General features: G+C 41.2%; 1 protein-coding gene across 6 annotated transcripts in view; it reads left to right on the top strand.

Annotated features, from left to right (window-relative positions):
• Nucleotides 1–23,120, top strand: part of ate1 (arginyltransferase 1) — a 53,044-nt gene extending 29,924 nt beyond the window's left edge. For all 6 annotated transcript variants that reach the window (XM_026190968.1, XM_026190964.1, XM_026190969.1 and 3 more), the window contains 3 exons: nt 14–113; nt 12,807–12,927; nt 21,777–23,120. In XM_026190968.1, the coding sequence (XP_026046753.1) occupies nt 14–113; nt 12,807–12,927; nt 21,777–21,955 (400 nt within the window). In that variant the 3' untranslated portion in view covers nt 21,956–23,120. The remainder of the gene's footprint in view (nt 1–13; nt 114–12,806; nt 12,928–21,776) is intronic.
• Nucleotides 23,121–23,630: the final 510 nt, after the last annotated feature.

Raw genomic sequence — 23,630 nt, 5'->3', positions numbered from 1 at the left:
TTTCCTGCCACAGGGAGATCGCTTTTACCAAGCAGCTGCAGAAACAGTCTCCCAAGCTGTCCTACTACTACCTGGGCTTTTACATTCACTCCTGCCCCAAGATGCGGTATAAGGTACGCATTATCTCACACGTACAGCACATTTATCATGGTTATCACACTTTATATTGACAATATATTTGAATTTCAGCACTGGGGTCCTACGTTGTTGAGGTTTTGTAAACTGGAATTCACATATCAATGACTTTAAGTGTTTTATACTCTGATATAAATGCTTTTATATTTTAACATTTTGGTACAACAGTAAGAGGCCTGTTACGACACTGATATGCTGGAGATTTGCCATCTTGTAATTCAAATGTACCTCTTTGCTCTCCTTTCTTGGGCCTTTTAGATCTCAGATCAGATCTCTGTTCTATACTCTTTCAGTTTTGTCTCTCTTGCCCATCATGTCTCAGGCCAGTGACCAACATGCTGTAATGTCTTTTGTTTGTAAAATACCAATATTAAGTACTAATATAGTTTTTCTTTTGCTGCATAATATTTATAGCTTTATAATATAATCACAAAGGGCCCTGTAGATCTCTTTATATAAAATCCCAGCACCTGCCTTAATTAACATTACAGTCTAAATTACAATTTGGAATTCATTCACCATAAGTTTATCTGGATTAGCAACATTTATCAGTGATGGTTTGAGTATAACACAAGCATGAGTATATACTCAAATGCTCCTGTTAAAATTTATTCATACACAGTCAGTATATTTGATTGAGTGAATAGAGCATGTGAGGGAAACAAAGTGATGGTGAGGACATCCAGGGAAGTAAGAGAGGATGAGGCTGCTGAAGACATTAAAGGTTTAGCGAGAGGTTACACTGGTGACAGCAGCCATAACTCAGCAGTGAGAAGAGTTCAGGACGCTTCCACAGAAATCTGCATATACACTGCAGTTTACCTGCTGTAGAAACTGACACAAATAATAAATGTGGATACACAGAGGAGCCAGGACTCACAAACATAACCTCGGTTCACACCAGAAACCACTGAAATATCTATAGCTTAGGAGGATGATGAAAGAAAGGAGTCTTTCCAAGTGCTTTAGTTTAGCTAAGTTTTTCCCATTCTTTCTCTCTTTTTCTCATTCATCTGCTAATTCCTCTATTTCACTGTCATTTCATTCAGATGTTCCCAGAGCTTGTTCTTGCCCATGGGAGACTGATGTCTTGTTGGGGATTATGGCAACGTGCCACATCTTTTTATCCATTTACATCTTGCTTTGGATAGCGCTTTGTCCAAATTCTCAGTTTGGGACTCTGTATATGGAACACATATGCTGTGTGTGTGTGTGTGTGTGTGTGTGTGTGTGTGTGTGTGTGTGTCTGTGTGTTGAATCTTGATCACAGTGTTTGTCTGTGAACTCTGTTACCACAGCACCTAACTCCTCCTGGCTCTGGTATTTACTACCCCCAGCCCCCCATATCTGCTCTTGTGTGTTTGCCTCTGCAGCGTGTTGTTCACAAACTCCCCACTCGGCCCTATTTTACCCTTGGGGAGGAACACAGAACGAGGGTGAGAAGGTTGCCCGGTTCCCACCTTTGGGCTTTCCCGATCCCACAGGAACACAGACACATTCAAATGTACTCTGAGCACATGCACGCTGTCTTGTGTTGTCTGATTTGCATATGAGCCTCAGTAATTCAATAATGCACAGAGATGCTGTGGAATTGTCACTTAGGCTACGTTCACACTGCAGGCGAAAGCGCATCAAATCCGATTTTTTTGACCCTATGCGACCCATATCCGATCATGCTATGACAGTGTGAACGGCGCAAATCCGATATTTTCAAATCCGATCTGGGTCACTTTCGTATGTGGTACTGAATCCGATACATATCCGATGTTTTAGAAAGCGACTGCTGTTTGAACGGTCAAGTCGCATTAAATCCGCCTTTTACGTCACCGACACAAGACTGAAGCCAATTATCAGCGCCAGAGAAGCGCCCGAGAAGACATCGCGAACGCTTCCTGGCCATCCAGTGTGGATGTCAGTGAAACTGTTGGGAAGACAACGTAAACATTTTATTTGTTCTGTATAATCTGCAGATTCTGACAGAAATCTGCAGCTATCCTTTGAAGCACCGCTCCTCTCTTAAACAGCAATAAGGATCATTATTAGGTTATTTACATTATTATGTAAATAACAAAATAACTTAAAGCAAAAATTGGGAAACGTGAAGACCGAAGTCTTTATCTTAAGGGCCATCAGTCAAACAATACTGTTGCTCTGGGTCTAAACAGAGCGCGTTGTGTGTGACATCTTCTTTTGCGTATGCGGGCCGCTTTGAGCGTTCACACTAGAGAGCGTTTGCTGTCGCATTTTATTTGTAGTGTGAACGAGCAGACAAAAAAATCGGATTTGATCAAAAAATCGGAATTGAGCATTAAGACCTGCAGTGTGAACGTAGCCTTAGATGGGGCAGTGCCTACGCTGTTTTTGTGTTGAAGGTTTACTGGTTTCTGGATCTCAGCGCTGCCTCTCGGCTGCTTTAAAGAAAAACACACCAGCTCCTGAACTGTGCTGGACACCACTCACGCCCCATGAACACAACTTCCTCTCTATTTTGCACACCTTTCCCTCCCTTCTTTTCATCCTTGCCACTTTTTCTAGAAAGCCTCTGTTCCCATTACTTACTGTGACTTTTCCTTTAGTTTTTCTGCCCCTCCATTTGGGCCTTTGTCATGTTTTATGCTGAGTTGTTGTTTTTCACACTCAGAATCTGAGCTTTTTGAGGTGATATATGATTCATGATCTTAATGTTTGTTTGTTTGTTTGTACTATGTACCGAATAATCTAAGAGATCTAAGCATCTCCCATTCCCACCTTGAGTACTGTCTGCATGTGGTAATGATGACATAATCAGAGTGTTAGTGCAAGCATAAAAGGCTCTACTAAGGCAGGTCACTGAGACGAGTGTTAAAATATTGTAAAACCAGTTTCTTCTGTATTAAATTTCACACTTGTTGACGCCATACTCCCATTTTCCTGAGGAGTAGGACTGTATTGTTTATATTGCACTGTGAGAATTTTATTTATTTATTTTTGCTGTATACTTTTACACAAGGGGCTGGAAACCTCGAATATCAAAAGAGACATTTTTTAAGCAAAAACATCTGTATGGATACTCAAAACATATTTGAGGCTCATATTAGCCCATTGACATTATTAATAGTTGTAAGTAGTTTAAATCTTTTAACACATGTGACTATTTTGCAGGAAGCTATTTATTTAATTGATTCTTTGGTATTGCTTTGAAAGTATTGGACTAAAATTAGTTTAAAAATGTTATTTTTACCAAAAAGCTGGAAAAGTTCCACCATTTTTCCTGCTTCAGAATGGGTCTTTGGTGGGTGATTACCCACCTAAGCATGAGTGGGCCACATATAGTTAAGGCAAAGATTTAGTAACAGTAACTCAGTCATCAAGGGTGTTTTTAAGCCACAGGGAGCCACTGAAGGCGGGCAGAAGAGCCCCATGTGGGTCTTTTTTGTGATCTGTTAGCGATACCTGTCTTTTACCCTCATTCTTCATCACTCTAATGGACTTGGCTGTCAGGCTACAAACTTTACTGTTCTGCAGGTTTCAATTTTGCAGGAGAGTTTTTTAACCAGGTCACATCTCTGCAAAGGAAACGCTACATGCGAAATGGTTTGAAAACTCTTAACAGTGCCAGAGACTGGGCATGGTCCTGCAGAGTAGCCTTAAAGGGTCCTTGAAGACTTGGAGTCCAGCCAGGAACAGAGGGTTGCCTGGCCAGTGTCAGACCCTCTCCTTTGTTCTCAAAGCTGGGACTGAGTGTCCCACAGAGTCTTGCTGGTTTGGCTGGTGGGTTCAGGGTTTGACGTGACATCCTGCCCCTGGCTCCTGTCCCTGGTTCTTTGGCCCTGCATGGCCCTGTGATGTCAAGCTGTAGAGAGCAGAAGGTGAAGCTGTTGGAGGCTAAATGAGACCAAAGGTCTTGGCCCTTCTGCCACTGTTCTTCTTTCACAATGCTTCTCGTGTGTTAACGCTAACATTCATTTGAATTATCTTGCTTTCACGGATTCCATCCAGTGTTGTCAGTGTGTCTGATGACAGGAGAGCAAAGTCACATTTGCTAACAAAAAAAAACAAAAGACAAACTTGTCACTGGATGCATGCATTTTGCAGATTCTCACAGACAATATACAGCTTTTCCTAAGCACTTGAGTTTGACTGTGACCGTCCAATTATCTGCTAAAACCATGAATAAAATCCTTAATGTGCAAACCAGCTCAGGTTCTTCTTGCAGCGTTTTATTCCTTTCTCTTCAATCCAGCTTCAGCTGCTTGCAAGATTTCATTAACTTTCATTTGATATCTTTTCACTTTTTATTTTCGAGCTTCACCTGAACAAAGAGTCGATCCATTCTGCACTGTAGTGTTTTTTTTCCATTTTTCTTTTCCAGAAGTGCGTATATGCCCGAGCACTTGTCTGTGCAAGTTACTTTTGAGTACTGAATAAGCAGACTTTGATGATAACAAATGAAGCGCTCACCCACTTGGCTTAACCAATCTAGTACCTGGTCTTAACATTTCAAATGCTTTTCAAGTGTGGTGTACATGCTTATATACAGACACACACTCAGCCTTACAGAATACACACCCAGTTATACCCGCTTGGCGAGGGAACGAGAGAGTTGTATGAAGTGCCTCTTATTCTTGTTATTATTGTTCACAGTGAAAGAATGTCTCGCTCTGAGCCCAGGAAGCCATTAAATTTTCCACAGAGAACGAGAAAGAGTGTGAGTGAGTGAAAATAAGTGAAAAGAGGGAGGAAGAGGACAGATGGAGAGAAAGAAAGGAGTGACATAATGTGTGCCAAATGAGAAAAGGAGGCGAGATGAAAAGCGTTATTCGTTTTCACGGCGGTACTTCACCGACTTTTAAAGAGCTCTTTCGCAGCAGCTGCACCTCTGTTTTCCTTTTCAAAGCCAGCTCCTCCTCAAACAAACAACAAACACTGTCAGAGAGACGGTCACTCCTACAGCAGCAGCCAGAAGTTTTTGGGTTTGTTTTTTTTTGGGGGGGGGTTTTCACATGACCAAAGCTTTTGAATTCAGTGGACCTGAAATAAATCCATCCAGGTGTCAGCCACTGTGCGCAAGAGTATGTCGGGATACGTGCAATGAACAAATTTGATGTTGGTTTCTGGGTGCAGCGTTTGCCTTAATCAGTGCGTGCCTGCAGGCTTTTCTGTCACCTGCTGCATCAGCTTAGCTTTCAGGACATCAATTAGACATGACAAAGTGACTCCCAGCTCTGGTATCAACACAGGAGCTCACTTTCACCTGCATACGAAAGGTTTGAAAAGCAGTATGCAGTCATCTGTTGTTTGGTTTTCATAGAAATCAAATCATAGAAATAGCTGTCCCCAACAAGTAAAAATGGAATAATCTGTATTAAGTCATTACAGAAGTGTATATTAATGTAAATCTCTCAAACACTCTCATCCCCTCTTCAGGTACGCAGTGGCAGGTTATGACATGCTAAAAGCCTCCAAGCGAGCCGCAGCTATCAGGACTCTGCATGTGTGTTATTTTCACTCAAGGGGCCCAATCAGACACTATGCTATGCGTACGTGTGTGACCTGACATTTTGTGTGTCACTTGTTGAGCGTCTTGGTAGACTAAGAGTGACGGTGAGTGAACTTGAGGCATCTCAGGGTGGGTGTTTCCCTACAGTAGCCCTCATCCCACCCCCCCCCCACCCCTCCGGTGCGCGCGTGCTACAGTCCACGGCTTCGTTTTAAGGCAGCGTCAGATTTGTTGATGAGGGCATCGCTTTCTTACGTATTCCTGTTTATTATTGTTGAGCTCCTGGCATAAACATTATCCCGCTTTGGTAGGTTTTGATGAGTAGCATTGAAACGGTTTACAGTGAACAACAGTGTTTATGTTGAACTGTCGTCTAATGCTGTAGGCCCAGAACAGCGCCACGCCCACCCTTTTTCCTCTTTCTTTCATTCTTTTTGTTTCTGTCCTCCTTTCAACATTTCTTAACAAAAAAAGGAGGGGAAACAGCCGCCATGCTGGTCGGGATGAAAGATTGATAGAGAGTAAAGAGATCAGATTGAAGAAACTTTCAGCTGATTCCATTCGGATGAAAACATGGCAATACGTTTTTGCTCTTTTAGTCTAATGTTATTACAGGCAGAAGTGATATCTACTCTCGCAGTGGTGAGGTTCTCATTTCTCAAATTGTCATCTGTGTGCGAATGTGCAGTAAGTCATGATGAGGTGGTATAAACTTACTGTTCGGCGCGGTGCGGCGTGGATTGGTCTTTCTCACGCATTTACTGTAATAGTTTTATGTGTTTAGCTCTCTCTTTCATGTCTGCCTGTGTTTTCTCAGAAGAAGCAATATTCTCTTGGTTCGTAAAAGCTGTTATTCTACTAAACCAGCAGCATTACCTTCCAGCAATCCTCAAGTTAAAAAACCCTGTGCCCATCAAAATAAGATCAAATCCAACGGGGTCCATTTTCGCCCTGTCTGTGAAGTTTATAAGCCAAAGCTTAGCCGTTTTGCTGCCTTCCACTTCTCCCCCTTTTCCCCCGAATTTTTTTTTTCTTTTTTAAATTGGAGCCTTTCTGACAGAAACGTTGTTGTTTGATTTAGCTTGACAGGAGACCACCAACAGCGCACCTCTCAGCAGAAACATTCGTTTAAAGTTTTGATAATTTCTCTTCTCTTTTATGCTTCATCCTCTCTCTTCTGTCCTGCCACACTTTGTGTTTTTAACAAATCGTTAACAGGTTAGAGCACGGGCTTGGTCCAGCCACTGCTTGGCACCCTAAGAAACGGTTTACAGTGAAAAACAGTGTTTATGTTGAACCGTCGCTGACAGTCTCTCACCCTGTCAGCGCTGACAGGGTGAGAGACTGAGGGAGCAGAGTTCAGGGAGGTTAGGTTAGAAGATTCAGTGTTACTGCTGGTGGAAGGACAGAGTTGGGAGAGGGCGGGTTGCAGAGAGAGTCTAAGCAAAGGGGAGGTCTGAAGGTCATAAGGGCAAAAATGAGAGTTTGGAGATGGTGTCATGCTGAGCACATCCAGAGCCCTCTAGCTGCCAACCTGAGGTGTTTGCCTTACCATTAACTTCACCTCACCTCTATTTATTTTCAAAACCTGGTGCAGCTGCGCCGCTTTGTCTGAAAGTCTGTTTTTTGTTTGTTTTTTTTCTTGGCAAGAGACCACATTCAGATCTTTGATAAGCCCTACTCGACAGAATGGGCTGCTTTCATAAATGCATTTAGAAACACAGACTTCTAGTGTGGGCGGAGGCCTTGCAGTTAGAAATCTGAGGTGGGGTTTTAAGACGGAGATTAAGGGCTGCGGATCTGACTGCAAGTCGGTAACTTGTGGTCTGTGTCAGACATTCATAAGAGTTCGCCTGCCCGTAAAGACCCGAGAAGATGAAGAGATAAAAGTGCCCAGTCTGAGAGCTGATGCCCATAAAAGCGCTGCCATTGGTTCTCAGGGTTTGGTCGAAATGTGATCCTGTAAAAATATTTTTTCCTCATTAACCTGTCATCCGTGGAGCCGTGACGCACAAGCCAGGCAAAGGGAGCGCTGGGCCAGAACTGACTTGGGTGGAAGGGATTGGTGGGGGTTGTCCAGGGGCCCACAGGGGAGACTTACCAGCCTGGATGCTTTATTTGAAGGCCGTCCTGTGGTAATGTGTTGAGTAGGGTGAAGAGGCCTCGGCGGGCCCCTGAGTGTTTAAACAGCAGCAGTTGGCGTAAAACTCCCGTAATGCAGCCTCATTTCTCTGGGCCCTCACACACACACACACACACACACACACACACACACACACACACACACACACACACACACACACCTCAACAGGCACAAATGCATATGTAGGTCATGTGAAAGTATGATCGCATGGGCCACTATTCTAAAGCACGGCTTGTTTGGACATGTCTTTCAGTGGTGCTGTTCATTCAGCCTGCTTAGTTTTGTATGCTATTTTTCTAGCTGCGTGTGTGTTTCTGTGGGCCGTGCTGTTTATGTGTGTCCGTCAGCAGGTAGAGCTCCCCAGCCATGCTGCCTCCTCCTCTGGGCACAATATATGCATGTCAACAGTCGGAGGACCACAGAGAGGGGTGTATTGTGAGGGCCGCATTTTGAGGGAGAGTAGAGTCGTTGTGGGTTTCAGGACCTCTGTTTATTGGTTTTTGAGTAAAATTGGTTGAGAGTGACCCTGGGTCAGAGTGCTGGCCTCTGCCAGGCTAGGTTAGGTTTGCCTGGCTTTGGGTCACACTGCTTCTTTGTACGTACTCCAAGTTCAGGCTTGTCCTGGGTGACGGCCAGCTGCAAAGAAATGTGACTTCTTGACCATATTTGTCTGCTTGGGTTTAATGCCCATTTCTTTCTGAGAGTGCTTGACCACTATGTAATCCCAGCATAATATCCCATTCACTATTGTGTTCATGCTTGACCTAATATATTATATAAAACAGGGTGCTTTTTGTATTGCATGTTATCTTTGGATAATATATCTCTTGCCAGTGCCAGACAGACTAAAGTCTAACATTAGTGACCTCATCTATTCTATGACCACTCTTACATCACACTTTTGGAGCCGCTCTGTCTCATACTGAGGTAGGTGTTCAGTTAACCAACTGAATACTTTATAACTTGATGTTCTTTCCTGGGTTGGCTGTATCAGTTGTTTTAACAAGAAAAGTCTCTTTGAAACCGCATGCAGACACTGTGCACAGTGTCTGACTCGTGCAAACGCAAACATACAGTGATACCTCAGCAGGGGTAGGGGTGTGTAAAAATTCAGCTGTAGATATGAGCAGGAAATTAGCTGCAGATGTGGGTGTAAAGTAATGCAGATGGAGACAGGGAAACCCTCTTACCATGACACTAAGTCCACCTCCTGTCTTTTGGTCTGGCAAGCCTGAAAGGGGATCGCTTTGAACCATGACACTGCTGTGTGGCTACAAATCACCAAATGATCTCATCCTCAAAACTCTCTTTCTGATGCAACATGTGATCGTATCTTTACGTTTTTGATTCCTCACAAACACATTTCCCTTTTTCTAGCTGCATAAAACTGCCAGAGCCCTATAAAATGTATTTGTAGACACTGAGCTGGTCTCCAATGTTAAAAGGTTAATGAGCTACAATCAGTGCTTCAAATTTGTGTTTAATTGATTAAAGCTGCTTTTACAATTTGTGACACCCTGGCGGGAGAGAAAAGAAGGTGAAGAAAGAAACTCCTGTTTGACGGTCTTTTGTTTGATGAAGGTTGTCTCAGCTCAGCACATACCAAACCCATTTGTCTGATTTCCTAGTCAGACTGGGAGGAGGAAAAGAAGCAGGAGGCAAAAGAGGTGTAGATTTTCATGAGGATTCCTTGGCTGCGGCGAAGCACTCCATTTATGGCTCTGATTAATTGCCTTTCATATAAATCATTGGTACAGGCCTGGGGCATTGCTCTCTACCTCGAGGTGTGTGAGACAGGAGTGTGCACAATTAAGGGAAGGAACAAGGTTAGTGAACTTTATTATGGACTCAGTGACTCTGACAGAAACACACAAATCTGTGTGCATGCAGTTGTGTGGCCTCAAAAGAGTGAGTGATGCTGTATCATTGATGGGCTGGGGATGATAATAGTTCTGCAGAGTATTGTGTAATTGTATGTCAGGCCCTGTGGAGATATGTGTTTATTTAGTTTAGATGATTGAAGCTGCATAATAGTTTACACTGGGGCAGCTTGTTATTCAAATGAGGTTGAGTAATTGTCCTCTCCTGCTTGTTAAAGTTTGGGTTCACTGGGAATGCTGTGCTGTAGTAGATTGCTTTCGTATAAACAGTGACCTCTGCACATTCATTAACAAACACAGTGCAAAACAACAGATTAAAATGACTCAGAGCCTTTTCTCACTTGTACAGTTTACATTTTGTTGAGGTTCTCCCTCGTCGTCGTCACATTATTACTGGACGCACCTCTTAGTTTGTCCACTCATCTCCTTGTTTAGTTTTTGTTTTTCATCTTGATCTACCCATTTATATTTCTTTCCCTGACTTTCTGCTTCTCTCTGGCTTCAGACATTCTCTCTCAGAGCTGGGCCCCTCCATGCTGGCACCCAGACTGCTCCCCCCACCAGCCCCGCTGCAGTCAACGTCTCAAAACATTAAATACCATCCTTTTGCTTCATCTGCACCTAATTTTCTTTCGCCCCTCCCTTTCTCCCTCCTAACGCCTCTCATTTTTCACACCTCAGATTGCAGCCAAGTCTGTCTGCTGAAGTTTCTATGCGTCCCCCCCCCCCCCTTCCTCACTATTTTATTTTATTTTTTCTCCCTGATCCCTCATCTCTCTGTTTCCAAATGAGCCTTTCAGAGATTGTCAGTCATCTGCATCACCTCCTTTCTGCCTGGACATGCAAGCACGGAAAGGAGTGAAGGATGGAGGGATGGTGACAGATTGGTTTGTGTGGGAAGTTTTAAGCAGCTACAATGGAGGGAGCAGGCTCTGAAAAGAGGGTGACTTAACCTGAAAAGATTTATTTTCGGCTGAAACGTCTTATTCAGGCCTACCTGGCAATATGCCGAGCAAAAGTGTATATACATATATATATACAGACAAACCTTATCGCATGACTTTCTTGCCATTTACACTATCACTTCCTGTGGCCTCTTTAGGCCACTTAGTGAGCTAAGAGCCACTCAGGAGCATGGATTTGTTGTAGGCCATTTCACTTCCTGTTATTAGATTGGTGGTAACGCTCTCAAGAATCTACATAGCAGGGAGCCATTACTGGATTCTAGTATCTGCTTATAGATAAAGATATGGATAATGTGAGCAAGCTGATGCAAAAGACAGAAAACGAAGGACGAGCCAAGGAAGCTGCAAGGGTATCTATGCATTACATGGCCTTCTAGTCAACCTGGGAAGAGAGAAAATATGAGGGAGGATAATGAAAGTCAGTGGTGAACTCAGTATTCACATTCAGTTCAATTTATTAAAAAAAAAGAAGAAAAGAAGCTGACAGAAAAGCAAAGCCCAGTTTGCCATCACCTCGCTTCTTTATTATTTCTCTCCACCGTCCAGACCACTAATAGCTGTGTCCTTTCGTACTCTTCATCGTTTCTCCTTTTCAGGGGAAGAACTGAGGAATTGTCTTTGTGCCATGACCAGGCTCTGCGTCTCATTTTGCTCAGACAGTTCTCTCTTTTTTAAGGTCTACAGCAAAGGCTGGATTTATCATTTACAATTATAAACACAAAAAGTAGACCTGTGTAAATCAAGTTCACTTTATTTCTATTGCAAAGACACACACTGACACACAAAAACAGTTGTTTCTGTTCCTTAAATATGAGCTTCTGGTTTCTGGGTGCAGAAGGCTTAAGTGGGGAAATATGTGCATATCGTTGTGTTTCCGCTGTTAGCCAGGTGTGTGTTCTGCACGTAGAGGTGTGTGTCAATGCGGTGTTGAAGGAGTCTATAGAGGTGTGGCAGAGTGTGAGAGTGTCAAGCTAGCTGTGCTGACAGTTGCAGGAGGCTGTAGGTTGTTGGGATGTGGCCGACGATTGCGTGCATCCACTGCAGCTCCGGATGCAGAGCATTCCACCTTCATCTGTCTGTTAGCAGGAGCACTTGGAGCAGGCTGAAGGCTTTTGCTTCATTGTGAATTCCTTTATTTTTTCCCCTCCTTACAACTTGGTTGACTTTTGGAGTGATTGTATGATTTTTAGAGATACATTTTTGCTATGGGATGGCCATAGACGAGGACCCCGCTTTAGTTGGAAAATACAACTGTCTTTGTATTCCACAGATTCTTCTGTTTTTCATTTTCAAAGCCATAAAACAAACTAGTTCTTTCACATAGCGTCCTATCTTGCATGTGAAAGCAGCCAGTGTATTTTTCATACATGTGCAATGCCAGATGGTTCGTGGTCAGTTTGTATAACAGTATGCTCCAGCGATGCTATTTCCTTTGTCTTACTTATTCCGATGTTTTGATGACAACAGTGTTTTTTAAATCATTTAGAACATTTTGACCTTCTTGTGTTTAAAAATTGCATTCCTGAAATCCTGGACTCTTTGTCCTACGGTTTAATGTCACATAAACTGTAAATATTGGTGTGGGTGTTGAGGCAATGCACCGGGCCTTTTGCAGGCCTTGTTTACAGATCTTTCTCTGCAGTTTGTATTTGTTTGGAGCCATGTGATGGAACACAGTTCCCTGATAATGGCGTCTCTTTCTGTTCATTCAACCCCTCGCTCATTTTTTCCCCCCTCTTTGCTTTGCAGCTGTTTTTGTTAAGCTTAGTTTTCTTTCCATCCAAAATGTTTGGTCAGATACAGACTCGTACCCATTTCACAAGCACACATTACAGTGCTGACGTGTTTACATTTCCTGCTAAACGTGCAGACAGTGTAACACTCATGACATGGAGACACACAGCTCAAACAAAGACCCTTAACAGAGAGGGGTTTGATCCAGGTCTCAACCCTCATCTTGACCCTGGGGTCAGTTTACAACTTGTCAAACCTTTTGATTCTAAAGGGTCACTAACACTAGAGTAGAAAGGCTTTTACCAGGCTTGCAGCATATTTGTAAGTATTTAGTTGATAAATGTTAGAAAATGGTTTTAAACAACAAAGAACCAAACTGATGTCCTCAAGTTGATCATTTACTACATAATGAATATATGGCAATTTAAACAGCAGTTTTAATGTTTTTTCTTTTCTCTTTCTTTTACCAGGGGCAGTACCGGCCTTCTGACCTCCTGTGCCCAGAAACCTATGTCTGGGTATCGATAGAGCGATGCATCCCCCTTCTTGACAACTCCCGCTACGCTCGTTTGAACCAGGATCCTGATTTAGGTACTACTGCACAAAACTACTGCTCGACTGATGGCATCACATGGATTTAATGTATGAAACTACATCTTTTTTTTTTAAACATGCAATTCCATAAACACAGCACTGTAGAAAAGTCTTACGCCACCCAACATGACTTTATATCTTGCTTCCAAGTAGTCTTGAGCAATAGTTTTCTTTGGAAAATGGTTGCTTTTTTACTCATTTTCAGTCCAGTCCTTGTACTTGACCATTTTATTTATTTATTTATTTTGAACACTGACCTGTGAATCATTTAAGCATAAAACAGGCTCCAGACTCCTCAAACACAATCCTGGTCTTGTGTAGACAAATTGGCAAAGAAGACATTTTAAATTGTCCATTCAGAAACTTTCTCACTAACAGCCTGCTGTAATTTGTTCCCATTTCTTTAATAATAATCTGTAAAAAATTCCTAACATATCATTGTTTGACAGGCTTAAAATAGTATTTTTGCACCAACACTGTGATGACCTGTGTGTCCTTGAAAAATTTGAGGAAACTGGACAAGTTGACACTTTTTTTTTTGGTCTCTAACCTAAGAATGATATAAAGCAGAATCTGACAGTCATGTTCTTATAAAATATGGAAAAAAAATCCAGCAAAGACCTGACGCAGGAGAAACACAGCAGTGTTGGAGATTTTTCTCAAAACTGATGGAATTATGGGCACAAAAAAGTACCAAAAGCCATCTGATTGGTAAGAGATTCAATTTTTTCCAGCATTACAATGATCCTAAACACACTGCCACTGCAGTAAAAGCATACCTGGAAATTAAAACAGAAAATTGAACACAATCATGAATTGGCCTCCCCAGGATTATTGAAAATTACTGAAACAGTAAAAACTGAATTCAATTTAATAGAATTTGTACAAATTAAAGAGGCGTTTGCAGATCCTACGGTTTTCTCATTCCTCATCATCATTTGGTATGGCCAGAGCAGACTTGTATGCAGTGCATATATAAACCTATGTATACGTACCACTGATACACTCACTACATGATTGACTGTTTTGTTTTTCCCCCTCTTCGGTTTAATTTTAAAATGTTGGCATACTTAAAGCAGTTCCAAGAACATGACTGGTTGAAGGTACAGAGAGCCAGCCATGTCCTGTTTACTGTGGCCCATTAATCTGCATCACCAAACAGGCACCAGACAGAAAAGAGCCACCGATCAACAGTAATAGGAGATGTGAGCGGACATGAATTTGATTGTCAGATAGATGGAGACTGATACATGGAGGGGAAAGAGAGTGAGTAATAGAAGAATAGATGGAGGGAGAGATGGGGGACATGTGATAAAAATATTTTTACAACGAAGGCAATTGAAATGATGGTGGCTGTATGCTCGCACCCAGAGAGAGAAAAGTGTAATAAAATGGAAGATGGATTGATAGAGAGTTGGAATGAGAAGGAGCGGTATATGAATGTTAAACAACAGACGTGGGGGTTTGTTGTAGTGACCTCATACTTGGAGAAGAAAACCAACACAATTGATGAAGGAATCTCAGTCCGGATCAGATTGTGTGATGAGGAAAAGTTTCCAAGCAGATAGTTCACACTCTGTAAAGAAAGTTAATCGAAACACATTTCTTAAGGAAATGAGGATTTACTTGCTAGCGTTGGTCGTTCAGTTATATAGTGAAAACAACACGCTCGGGAAAAATAAGAGTATTTAAATGTCAATTAAAATGTTAAATGACAATGTCTAGACAGGTCATTTATAACACTGCAATTAACATCTTAGCCAGCGGTTGATCTGACCTTTCGTTTTGTTCCCAGTAGTCCTCGGCCTTGCACAAATTACTGAGGACAAAATCAAGGTCTTGGCATTACCATTATTCACAGTGAGCAGTTTATGTTTGTGTGTCTGTGGTTCTTGTGGTGCCTGGATTCCTGCGTGGACTGTTGATCTTGGACAGGACTGGGCATTATTTCAGGCCTAGCTGTCCAAACGCAGTGTCATTACATTTCAGTGCTAGCTGTCTTGCTGGTTCACTCTCAGGTCTGGTGCCAAGCTTTGTGACTGAACTGTAAAAAGCCAGACTAACAGTAGTGTGGAGGGTGCTGTCCGCTTTAGAAATACATCCAAGTGGCGAATAAGTCAGCAGGTCAACCTATTTTGTCATTGTCACTTCAGCAGTATGTCACACAGTTGAGGTTTGTGGCCCAGTTCTTTGGCTAGTTCTTGTTGTGTGATTAGATTTTTGGACACAAATAAAGACATGCTGCAAATAGTTTCTAAGTGTTGGGAAAGTCTTCACTGTTCATTTAGGAATCTGCTGTGGCAATTTATGGCAGCTGCTGGGCCACAAAACTAAAATATTTGTGCGTATGTCAGTGATTGTGACATGTACTCTGCTCTGATTGATTCATCTGCTTTCACACAAAGCAAGACTGATTACCAAACTATGTTTGTCTAGTGTGATGGTTGAGCAGTCAACTGTCAATAACAGGGTTCAGTGCACAGCCTCTTATTTATATACTGGGAATACTGAATTTGTCTCCATCAACATATGTGTATATGTGTGTGTGTGTGTATATATATATATATATATATATATATATATATAGATATATATAGATATAGATATAGATAGATAGATAGATAGATAGATAGATAGATAGAGATAAAATTGTAGGTTGTGTATCCTTCAGGTGTTAATGGGGTTATTGAAAATGTGTATATGTGCGTATGTGTGTATATACGTAGGTATGGATAGATAGAAACATATATGTGTATATATTAAAAAAAAAAAAAAAAATACACATAACATATAATGTAATTACAAGGAGGTATTTCTGTAGTCTATTGATACTAGATAGTGGAAAAGGGGTGGGATTAAATAAGCTTATGCTTCTTCCTGCTCCTTTTTGAACATGGACGTTATTTGGAGTTGTGGTTGCTCGTTTTCCTTTTGTTTGCTTTGTTCATTTGTCTCTTTTAATTCTATTTTTTTTTTTTTTTAATACTTTTTCAACATGTTCAAAATAAAGATTCAATCAATCAATCAATCAAACACTGGTGTCACATTCTGCCAAAAATAAACATGTATAGTAATATAATTACTCTGATCAATTCAAAGAAATTTGACTTTAGCCTATTCACATGGAGATCTGTTTGCCATTACAACTCTCCTTCACTTTATTTACTGTTAGTGTGGTTTAACAATGAGGTCAGTTCCTCTCGATGATGGCAAACTAACACCAACTAAGCACTAACTTGATGTTATTGCCCCAGCCATCTTTATTAAGGATCTGTTATGCTTTTTTTCCAATACCATTATATTATACTCGGTCACTACTATACAGTAATCTTGTCTTTAAAGCAAACCCGCCTATAAGCCGCCTCTCCTGTGGTTGGTTGCTGCTTGGAGACAGAATGTTTGAACTGACATCACACGGAGACTTGAGTAGAAAAAACTAAAAGAGAGTACGTGCAGCAATCAGCTCTTTCACCATAGGGACTGTTTGCATCACACATGCTGACCTCATTATTTTAAGCTTAACAGTATAAAGACAGAAATAAGGAAAATCGTAGTAAGTCCACTTTAAGAATGCGGTCAAAACATCCTGTCTGTAAATGGGAAGGTTAGGATAATCATGTATTACATTTACTATTAAACCAATAATAATAGTATTATAATAATAGTATACTATTATTATACTTATGAAGTGCTTTTTTTCTCTAACTGGGCGACCCGCTCTACCTCCTGAGCAACAGCCAACCAATACACAGACGTCCCAGGCATTTACTTTTTTAATTATTTTGATCTTTTTACTTATTTTATTATTACTATCATTATTATTAATACATTTGCTGTCCTATCACCACCACCATACTGCTACCCATAACCATTAGACAAACGACCGAATCCTGAATTATATAAACTGTTAATCAGGTATAGCTCTTTAAATCTTACTGATGAAGTTAAAGAAAGATTTAATTTTCTTTTTTAAATAATTTTTAAACATAGATGAATTAAAATGGAATATTTGTGAAACAAGCATGGCAAATATTAAGATTATTTTCAGAAAAAAAAGTTAGAACAACAGATAGTAAAAATAATGTGTTGCTCGCTTGTTGAGAAGAATGTGCTGGTAGTTGGTTAAAATCATGTTGCTTGATTTATTTCCATACCTTTAAAGAGTCGGTCGAGAAGTCTAAAAATCAAGTCTCACCAAAATAATAATCATACTCAGTGTAACCTCTCTATATAGCTTGAAAGCCAGAACCTTAACCTCTGGCTCCCAGACAAAGGTCACTGTTAGTGTGCTGGATATGTGTTTAGACTGTAAAATGTGACCAGGTTACAGTGCTGTACTAATGAGGTGTGTAAAGACAGCTAATCTAAAGTTTACACAGCTCTCTTCACATCAGACTCACACTGATGCCTGTTGCTGACATCTTGAGGGCCCTGGGACCTGGGGCAGGTTGGCTCTTAAAATGTATGTACACACACACATACACAGAAGCTCACTGTGTGCAGCACATATCTGTGTCTCACACACTCATAATCCGTGTTTGCCTAACAGCGGGAGTAGTAGGGGCATTGGCCGCTAAGCAGTATAAATATTTGCCAAAATACGTGACCCAAGTAGTCACCCCTTGAACTGTAAGTGCGCCTGGCAGCCACTAACCCACATGCACAAAGTTACACATTGCATACACAAACCCAACGTTGTGATAAGTAAAGTGCCAGCTGGTATTTCACAATGTACTGTTCTCTCTCTCTCTCTCTCTCTTTTTGTTTTTTTTTTACCTTTCGTTACATCTCTGACGCACACATTCACAGCTTTGCATCAAACTGATAGTCTCTGTGCTTTCAGTGCAACGAAGTGAAGCTAAAACATTAGCTAGAGGCGTGCATTCTAGCCTGATGGTAGCCAGTCATTACCCCCAAGTCTCTTGTGATTTACATGATATTTCTAGCTTATGCCACACGTTCATATCTTGTCTCACTGTCATGGCCACTTTGCTCTGTTCTTAGGCAGGCTTTCTGCTCCTTAGCCTGACTAATGCACGTTTCCATTCAGGTTAAAGCCTTTTTTTTTTCCAGCAATACAGGAATTTCTCTTCCCGGAAGCCCTTCTTTTGGTGCTTTAAAAGAATATTTAAGTCTTTTCATTAGTAATAATAATAATGGTAATATCCTTTATAATGGAAAGATATCCTATTGTCGCTTCGGTTCCTGCGATGGACAAAAATTCATGGTCACCGGCAGGGATTCAGGGTCAGCTGCTAACACAGGGGCTTGAACCCAGGTCTTACAGTCAAAGAGCAGTCTTCTCAGCACACTACAACACCCTTCTGGCCCTTTCCTTTTCAACCTTTAGATCTTCAACATTGGGTCAGAAGACGTGGTCATAACCTGATGGCCTGCCTTTGACCAGCATCCGGTGTTAAGCAAGTGTTTCGAAAGTTTGAGATGGATGGGAAGAGAGAGAAGCGTGGCGGGGTGTCAAGGCCCGTAGCCTCAGCCTTGACCCTCGCACTCCCTTATCCGACCCTCATCACTCCTCTTCCCCCTGACATTTGAACTCCAGCCCGAAGGAGCTGTGACCTCAGAGTGGCGTGTCACTGAACGTCCGGTTGGCCTGACAGGAACAGGGTCTGGAGCCACTCAGAGAGAAGAGACACTGATGCAGCCAGAAGTGAGTGAAGAAGAAAAGGAAAGTTGTTTATGTGAGGAGCGGATGTTTGGATTGCCTTGAGTAAGAGAGAAAGATCTCTGCTCAGTATTACTGTTTCACTTAATAGGCCATCTTCAAGCTTCATGCTTCTCTCCATGTTTTCCTGTTTAATGTAAACTCGTCAGTATCTTCACGAGGCGACACTGTTGGACAAGTGTAACTTTGTAATAACTGCAGTGTAAGTGGACTGTCACCGTGATGAAGAACATGAGGAGGCGGCGTGTCGTGAATGGCCCGAAGGAAGCCGAAGAAGCATCAGATGTTTAAATCTTTTCACTTTGATTCCATTGGGACACAATAATCCTTCACGGCCCAAAATGTTGTTCGTGAGGAAGTTGCATAACATGTTTACATCTTTTTAAAATCAATTTTGCCACCCGCTGTGTTAAAACCTAGAGCTGGTATCCTTTATTTAAAAGTTAGTGTCAGCCTTCCTTCAATTATGTGACTCAGCAGTTTCTCGAGAAGGGTGGAAAAGACAGTAGTTGGGGCATTACTGAGCAGGGAAACGAGGCTAATAAATAAAACATGAATCAACTGTGTGGAAAATTCTAGCTGAAGTATGAGAATATCTAAATGGTGAAAAAGCCTCGGGGCTTTATGCTTCTAACAGCTCTCTTCTTTCCCTTGGCTTGTTTTTCAGGTAGTTTGTGTGCAAGTTAGATTCCAAAGTTGTAGATAGATTGACATTTGGATCTCTGTACGCCACCACAATGGACTGAAGTTAGGCAGTTGAACTGAGAGGCACTTCAGTCAAGAAATGGTCCAAAATTCCTCAACATTGTTTTGGACGCTACTCGAGCAACTACAGGAAACATCTGATGGACGTAGTTGCTGTTAAGAGGTTCTACAAAATACAGAAACAATCTGGTAACTTAACATATTCATTTTACATTAATTATAAATAACAGGATTATATTTAATACTTGGATGCAATTCATTTGGTTCAGGTCTAGAAGATGGTCAAATGGACATCACTAAGTAGGCCTTTACTGCAGGTGCCTTCAGTTGATGCTTGTTCGCGCGTCTTACGGCAGGTTTTCTTTCCCCCGATGCCCTGTCCATGCAGCTTTGCATGGAAATACCCAGAAACTATTTTAAAGATCGTCAAACATTTTATTCTTATATAATGACGTGTCAAAATTCATTAAGGGTGCTAGGGAGGTCATCAGATGTCATCTTTATGGGTGAAAGAGTTCAGATTCAAAATTCTACAAATGTTCCATTTCTTTGCCTCGCTTTCGATTGATTGATTGAATGTGAGCATATGGTCTTCATGTTTTGTTTTATTTTATTTTTTCCTTAAACATTTTGGTTTTGCTTCTCTGACCAGTAGATTCCTTCCTTTTTTATCTGGAATCCACCAAATGGGTCTGTAGGCCCGTTTTGTTTTTCAGCCCTAATGAAGGCCTCCCTCACTCTACAAGTCATTAGACCACATGTTGAACATTAGCCAGAACAGCCACAGAATGCAAATACAGCACTTAGAAACAACTCTAGACATATTATTACCTTGATTTGACCCGAAAGAAATAACAACAGTCCACACCTGGCCTTGAAACCGCTTATCAATGAATTGTCCGATTACTTACGAGCCTGTATAAACAGACGGAGAATTTAATCAAATGATTTTAATTCCTAAACAGTTAATGTGGTATTTTTTGCTACGTATTTGTGATTTTCACTTATTGTTTATCCATCTGAAGTTATGCGAATATTTAAAATGTCCCACTGGTGAGTCTTTTTGCTTGAATCTTAGACTTTTCCTTTGAATCTGCTCTGCCGATTAAGCCATCATCTGTCTTGGCAGCGGTTTAGGCCTGAAACATTGTAACAGATTACTGCAGCTGAGGTTGACTCGTATTGCTCTCAACAAGTCTATCATGTCTAAACACATCCGAGGTCCAGTTACAGTGCTTTTTGAGTTTCCTTTTTTGTAAATGTAAGATTTCTTTTATAGAAAAGACTCACTTTGCATTTTTTTTTTCTCCCTGTTGTTTTTCCAGTTGTTGATGTGATCAGGTTGTATTTGGCTGTATTGCAAATATTTTAGAAATTAGTCAGAGATATGTGTGCTCGCATCTTCTTCACCAGCTGCTCAGCTGTGAGCCACATGGATGATGTCAGTGGAGTGATTAATTGTGAAGCCCTTAGTTCTCTTAATACGACATCTACTTAGGCCTTTTTGACTGATGTGCCTGACAGGAGAGTGCGCTTCACTCTGCTACCTGCTCCAGAGTTGTTCTTTCTTTTTCCTTTTTTCTCTAGGTTTCCAGGTCAGGATTGCTTCAAGCAGGACACTTTTAATGGATCAGTTGTTATATGCAGAGTATTTAGGGGAGATATGCATTTCAGAAGACAAAATAAGCATTTTGCAATTGTTTAACTAGTAGACTACATGGTGTGATAATGGACTAAGAAGATAAATAAAAGCATTTAAGAGTCCTACTTGTATGACTGCAACATTTATTGGGTAGTTTCTGACACAAGAGACTTGTAGATGTTCCAGTGCATTTAAAAAAAAAAAAAAAAAAAAGTCATTTTCTGACTGAAATGGGAAGTTTATGAGTGAGGCTGAGGTAGAGTCATACCTCTGTACAGTATATTTGGCTTTGCTTTGCTCAGTATGTACTCCCTGCTGTGCTTGGCTCAGTGTCTCACTCCTGGAGGCGGCAGGTTTAGTGTCAGTGAGGGTCAGTGTATTTCAACCCTTTTTTTCCACATCTGACTCTCCAGAGAATCATTCTTAGCTTCTGCACACATACACTTTAGAGATTAGTAGTGTTTTACTGGTCCATCAGAGCTGTAAAAACACTGCTGGCAGTGTATGACACAGGACCTAATGAGATGCTGAGTTTGGCAAGCCAGCAGGGAGCAAGGCCCTGTAAACAAGGCCTGCTAACTAGCCTGCTCACGCACCACTTTGACCCCAGGTTTAGGGCACAGAGGAATTAAAACTGAAGGAGGGGGGGGGATGTTTTCTGCTCCTCCAACACTTTCTCGGAATAATGGTGAATTTCTGCCAAGACACTCAGAGGTTAACTCAAACGAGCGAGGGAAAATAAGGACATTGTTTATAGTGCTTGATGTGTCTACACTGGTCCTCATTATGTTCTCATATGTGCCTGTTTTCGTCTAGGAGATGCTCGGGCCGTGAGGGATTTGGGCAGAGCTCTGGTGCTATACAGACGGACTGTCATGCCCTATGCAGCCTACTCCCGCAAACGCAAGGGCTCCAGCGACGAGATGGAGGTGCAGCAGTACGCCAGCTTGGTTGGCCAGGACTGTGCTGAAAGGATTTTGCTTTATCGCTCGTAAACACAACACATCATATTACCTTTGAATAAACGTAAATACATACTCCCTCGGCTGTTTATGTATGTCGCTGTTTATGAAAGTGCTTTCTGACGCCTATCCACGTAGTCTCACCGTGCTTACCCTCCTGTATATGCTGACCATGCAGCAGCCGATGGCAATCTACTGCATTCACTTATTCATTTATGAGTTCTATTTTTTTTAATCTGTCAACACCACTGTTCTGGGTTCATTCTTTTTTGTGTGCACCATTTTGATTTACTACATGGACAAGTTCATTAAATGGATTTTTTTTGTAGGAAACTATTTGGAATATATTCAGTGTATTTGCAGTACAGCAGAGAACAGAAAAGAATGTGTTATTCTTTTATTTTCAAAAAACGTTTCCAAAATTTCAACAAAAAAATTCAAAAGTTCCTAATTTGCTGTAACTTTTTTAACAGTTTAATGGTGCATATGGTCAATGAGAAGAAACTCAATTAGAAAATAGCAGGCAGCAGAGTAACTGCAGCTACACTGCTGCCTTTCTCTCTTATGTCACCGTGGGATGCAACCATCTCGATTGATAAAACAAACTCAGTTTAAGCTCAACTTGTAATAAATTTGCTTTACATCTGCTATAGCTGAGGTACAGCAACTGGTGCAATACAAACACACACAAAAAAACAGGTCTAGACATAAACAGATGAGCCAAAGAAAAATTTATAGTGAACAGATTGACTAATGCAATCATATTCATGTACCCTTACGCCCCTATCGCATATCCTCCCTTTGACTTTTTTTCTTTCTTTTTGGCACCTCTCTTAATTGTGTATGCTTCAGTGCTGATCTGAAAGAGTGTTTGACTGCACCCGGGTTCGTATCAACATCGCCACTGACACTCACCAAGCATGCTTTTTTTTTGTTTTTGTTTTTGTTTTTTTGAATGCCTGGTGATTAAAAAATTTTCTTTTATTATTATTGGTATTATTATTTGCATAAACTGCGTCCCAAAAAAATTCACCTCAGCATTGTAAAGATTTTATCACTTGAGTTCATGCTTGAGGTCAAGCAAACAAGACATTGTTTTCAATACTTTTGATTTTAAGTGTTGCTTTTCTTTTCCTTTGAATATTGACTGTTATTTTTGATGAAGTTGAATAAAGGAGTTACAGCCTCCCTGATTGGACTTGATGGCTTTTCTTTGCATGCAAATTATGCAACACAATGCCGATTCCACTGGCTGAGAGATTTTTGGAAACATGACTTCAATTAGGCAAAGCAACAGGTGTTGGATACATGAGCTGGCAGAACGCAGATGTACATGGCTTCTTACCGCAAAAGGTTTTCGCAGCAGTTTGACTCGTGGCCTGACCTGATAGCAGCCAGGGATCTCGTCTCACAACAAAGCACGTGTTGTCGTCTGTGCTGTAAACACAGGAATCTTAACTTGATGCCATGGCACGACAGGTTTATGAATCTCACTTAGTTGGCAAGATCTGCTGAATGTAAGGCAGGAAAGTTGTGCAGTAAGAGAATCTGCAGATCTTCCTACAATCTTAATACAAGGCTTTAATGTGAGGATAACCAAGTAGTGTGTGTGCTACCCCCATAATCCAGATAGGTAACTATCCTCCTTGTTCTAGATACTCTCCTAGAGTCACATAATCACTCAAATGAGTGAAACTTGTAACCTTAG

The sequence above is a fragment of the Astatotilapia calliptera genome, chromosome 13, assembly GCF_900246225.1.
Source record: "Astatotilapia calliptera chromosome 13, fAstCal1.2, whole genome shotgun sequence".
Classification (NCBI taxonomy): Eukaryota; Metazoa; Chordata; class Actinopteri; order Cichliformes; family Cichlidae; genus Astatotilapia; species Astatotilapia calliptera.
Note: the sequence above shows the minus strand (reverse complement) of the source record. Positions and strands in the feature narration are given on the sequence as shown.